Source organism: Eleutherodactylus coqui, chromosome 4 (assembly GCF_035609145.1).
Source record: "Eleutherodactylus coqui strain aEleCoq1 chromosome 4, aEleCoq1.hap1, whole genome shotgun sequence".
Classification (NCBI taxonomy): Eukaryota; Metazoa; Chordata; class Amphibia; order Anura; family Eleutherodactylidae; genus Eleutherodactylus; species Eleutherodactylus coqui.
Genome location: NC_089840.1, coordinates 8704715 through 8709714, shown reverse-complemented (window position 1 = coordinate 8709714; position 5000 = coordinate 8704715). Strand labels below are relative to the sequence as shown.

General features: G+C 41.9%; 1 protein-coding gene across 1 annotated transcript in view; it reads left to right on the top strand.

Annotated features, from left to right (window-relative positions):
* GRIK1 (glutamate ionotropic receptor kainate type subunit 1) overlaps positions 1-5000 on the top strand; it is a 364588-nt gene that overhangs the window by 291417 nt on the left and 68171 nt on the right. Inside the window, exon 11 of the mRNA XM_066599053.1 lies at positions 3856-4059. Within this exon, the coding sequence (XP_066455150.1) occupies positions 3856-4059 (204 nt within the window). The remainder of the gene's footprint in view (positions 1-3855; positions 4060-5000) is intronic.

Here is a 5000-nt window from a genome sequence, read left to right as displayed (position 1 = left end):
AAAAATAAACGATAATTGAGCGATAGTTTGGTTGAGCACCAGATTAGCGCGTTAAAAACGAAGCTTTGTCCTCCCGTCAGCCCATCGCTGGGCCTGTAGCCTGTTGAATGTACGCCCCGCCAAACTATCAAAAACTCCCCTTAAATCGCTGAACGACTGAACAAATGTCACTTTAGCCAAACGAGAAGCAAACAGCTGAATGACGGATTTTAAGCGGACTGAAAGACAACGATGCGCGAATCGTTAGCGAAAACTGCACGACGGGCGCAAGATGGACACAAGGATTATCGCTAAGACAACGGCTTTTGAGCTAATTTCGAGCAATAATCGTGTTTAAATCAGCCTTAACCCTTTCCAATCCAATTTGTATCCTGGTTTTCCTAGGGGAGGTTACTCTTTTTCTGCTGTTATACAACGGCGCTATCTGCTGGCTAAAGCCAGTACTGCATGAGGTGACACGTTGGATAGGCTCCAACAGCAGAGAGGCTGGCAATATACAGTAAGAGAACCCCGACGGACGTCTTCCAACATCGGAGCTGTACAGCCTTAAATCATAATGTCTTCAGACGTTAGACAGTGGATTGGAAAGGGTTAAAGGACGTTTGTGAAACGCTCAATGTGCTACAAAAGATCCAAACAGGATGGGAGAACCACAATGTACTGCAGCACTAGTCCAATAATGAGAGATACGTGAGTGTTGTATACACCGATGCAAATAAATACATGTAAATGGTATACATAAGAATGTAAAAATCAGATATAAGAATAAGAGAAAATCTGAAGGAAACGGATAAATAGTGAAAAACTAGATGCATGATTATAAAACTGAACTGAATAATGGAATAAACCCCTTGAGTGGCGGGTTTCCTACCACCCTGTCGTGCCCACCAGGGCAGGTTTTTTTAAATGGTCTAATCATTGAATTTCAACTAATTTTTCAGTTGCGTCTCAAGAGCCATAACTTTTTCATTTTTCCAGTGACATGGCCATATAAGGGCTTGTTTTTTGCGGGACAAGTTGTGATTTTTTTAAACAGGGGGGGGGGAAAACAGAAATGGGGGGAAAAAAGAAAAAAAGAGGCCATGTCATTAAGGGGTTAAATAATGCATTAACTTCCTTCTCTGGGTCATTACGACGCACGGATACCACATGTGTGATTTGTATTTTTGATTTTTTACAAAGTAAAGGGAGACAAGTGTTTTTATTATTTTTTTTTAAACAATTTTATAACTTTTTTTTTTTTTGTCCCTTTAGGGGACTTCCACAGGGACCCATCAGGACCCCTGATCACATTCCGGGGGTCCGATGGTGACAGCCCTTTACATGCTGCAGTGACAGCCCTTTACATGCTGCAGTCACATAGACTGCAGCATGTAAAGGGTTAACTTAACACAGCAGAGATCGGGGGTTTTCTCTGATCTCTGCTGTAAGAGCTCGTACCTAGCTGTCCTCTGACAGCCAAGCACCAGCTCTCCCTGCCACAGAGACCATCAGCTTGCTTCTGACAAGCCGATGGTCTCTATGGCAACCTGTAAACAAAGCAGGAGACTTAGAAGCAGGAGATTGCCGGCAGATCGGCAATATCTTCTGCTGGTTTTTCAAATGTTGACCAACACTGGGCCTAGGACAGAGCCTTGTGGTCCCCACTTGATACATTTTCCACTTGGATGTGCAGCCATTTATGACCCCTCTTTGAGTACGATCACTCAGCCAGTTGTGAATCCACCTAACAGTTGCCCTGTGAATCCCATATTTGGTCATTTTTTCAATAAGTATGGTATGAGATACTTTGTCAAATGCTATACTAAAGGCAACATATTCTATATCTACCACATTTCCCTGATCAACCCAGTCGACGATATTGTCATAGAAGGAAATTAGATCCATCTGACATGACTTGTTTGTTACAAACCCATGCTGGCTCTGGTTAATTACTCCATTCTCATCCAAGTACTTGCATACATGCTGTATAATAAATTGTTCAAAGATCTTTCCGATATAGAAGTCAGGCTCACAGGCCTGTAGTTTCCTGGATCCACCTTCTTCCCTTTTTTGAAGATATGGACAACATTTGCCCTTTTCCAATCTTCTGGGACTTCTCCTGTTCTCCAGGAATTTTCAAAGATTATGGCGAGTGGTTCCGCAATTACCTCTGTGCTTCCTTTAGTATCCTGGGATGTAATTCATCTGGACCTTGAGACTTGAATTCATTTAAGTTAGCTATGTGTTCCCTCACTATCTCTCTGCTTATAGATAGCCTGCATTCTTTTATTCCCCCAGTAGCACGGGGAAGATGAGTTGATGTTCCATCTACTTTCTGAGAGAAAACAGATACAAAATAGGAATTTTAAAGTTCAGCCTTCTCAGCATCATTCTTAACCAATTCACCATTTTCATCTTGTAAACATCCAATAGCATCTTTGACTTTTATTTTGCTTTTGACCCCCAAAATCCTTTTTTATTGCTTTTGGCCTCTGTTGCAAGCCTCAATTCATTATTAGCTTTAGCTTTTACGCTGTTTTTCTCTCATTCTGTTTGGATTCTTGGTAGTGCATTGAGTGAAATTTAACTATGTCTAATATTCAATTCATTTGCATATACAAATGAGTTGTGCTTTTATACATGTATTTTATTGATAATCCTTGAATTTTTAATTTTTGTGTGATAGTTTTATGTTTTCAATTGATAAGATTTTGTCCTTGTATTTTAATGTATATTGAGGTCACACGCTGATGGGTCGCCTCCTGCTTTTTAATTATTGTATTTCATGGGTACTGTAATTGTATATTTTTTGTGCATATGGTCTGAGGAAGAAGGTAATCTGACTATGGAGCACATCGCCTGAATTAAGATTCCCTATCGTCCCGCCTGTCTGTGTCTTGGCTGTCTGTTACACTGTCCTACTTATTTCTTGTTTGGCTGGCTTCTGCATCCCTACGGAAGTCGCTGCTGCCGATTAAAGCTTTTTTGAATGTTGTGCCGTCTGCACAACTCTGCCAGAAGAGAGTTTTCACTGGTACCTTCTCACAGTATCCTCTGGTACCCTATACATTGGAGCACTGTTTTTTCTTATTCTATTGAAATCCCGCAATGTGGGTGGGCTGTTCATTGTGTCAACATCACCCACAATTCGCCAACACTAACCTCAAGTGGCAACATGACGCAGTTTAGTCACATCCTCAAACTGCAGAGTATCGTGAACTCAATAGCTGAGCTTGTGCACTTATAGAAGCCCTGGCAAGTACCAACAGAGTGCAAGGAGGTGAATTAGTTTGAAACAGTGCTAGAAAATGAGCTGTATTACAGCCATGTTTATTGTTATATCATGGATTGATTTGGTGCTGCTTAAAGGGGTTGTTTTACATATTCAAAAAATTTGCCCTAAAGTACGGAATGGCATAATAAAATAAAATAGCTCTTCTGGTCCAATACCATTGACCCTGTTACCTCCACCAAAGCCCTCACTGAAACAGGAAGCAATGATGTCACATTCATTGCTCACATGACTACTGCAGCCAGTTGCTGGCCTCCGCGGTCTTGTATGGATCTGTGGCACATGACTGCTAAGGCCAGTGATTGGCTGCAGCCATCAGGTGTACAATGAACATGATGTCATCACTTCTACTATCAGCAGGGATCAGACCGAGGGAAAGAGGATCAGCAATGCTGGACCAGAGGGCCAAAGGCACAGTGGAGGCTGAGTAATGGCTATTTTTTGCTACCCTGGAGCAAGTTTTCTTTAAAGGTTGGGAAAGCCCTTAACTTTGTGGCAAAATGTCTATGTTCCTACATCCATTCTGTATGAACCTGAAATAGTAGTGCCTCATATATTTATCTTATTTTTCTGCATTACAGGAAGATCCGTATGTCATGTACAAGAAGTCGGACAAACCCTTGTATGGAAATGACAGATTTGAGGGCTACTGCTTGGATTTACTGAAGGAGCTGTCCAACATCCTGGGCTTTATTTATGAAGTTAGGCTGGTAGCAGATGGCAAATATGGGGCACAGAACGACAAAGGGGAGTGGAATGGAATGGTCCGAGAACTCATCGATCATGTAAGAAGAAGAAGACAGTATATTGTATATGGGGATATAACTGACACCACAAGGAATAGCAGCTGATGCCACCCAGAATAAAACGGGAGGGATAGAAGGAGAAATACCTCCAGTAGGCGGGTCCAAAGGATATCGCTAGATTTATCTAGGTATTCGTGTTGTCTAGCGGAGTCAAACAGAGGTTGGACAGATATTTACCTGGGATGGTTTAGTGATCCTGCACTGAGCAGGGGGTCGGACCAGATGACCCCGGAGGTCCCTTCCAACTCTACCAGTCTATGATTTTATGAGTTTTGGGAATTTCTGTGTTGCTTTGCACCAGGCAGCAGTAGTGGCCCACCCGGGAACTGGACATTTAGCATAATAAGCAGAGGGGTTGCTTCTACAAGCCATCCCACCTAGCTGACGGCCCTCTAACAGCCATATAGGTTTCCTCCATTGGGGGTACACCACTGCATCTAAAGTATTTAATGAATATAGGGGAGAATTAACCTAGGTTTGGGTTTTTCATGCGTTCTAAATAAAGAGTGCCCCAGAGTGAAATGTGCCAAGGTTCGTAGGAGATGCACCAGTGTCTAGCATGTGACAGGATGCAATTAACTGATTTATTCTCAATGGCTTCTTACATGAATTAGGGTCTACACAATTTTGGGATTTGTTGATGGTAAATAGGATTAAAAAATATATATATATAATGCATTGAGTCTTTTTAGTTTAGTAAAAGGTAAAAACTGTAAATTTAGTTGCCATAAGGGTAAAAACAGACTGGACAATCAGGTCAGTGGTATCATGTTATACAGCCAGAAGAAATTGGGTGTTGTCTTTAGTGATGGGTTTGTAGAGCAGAAGGCCAGGAAACTAAACCACTGAACTACAGGAACTGCGGCACTAACTGAAGGGACTCTAGTAGCTGGGTTACTAAACAGCTGGACACTAGGAAC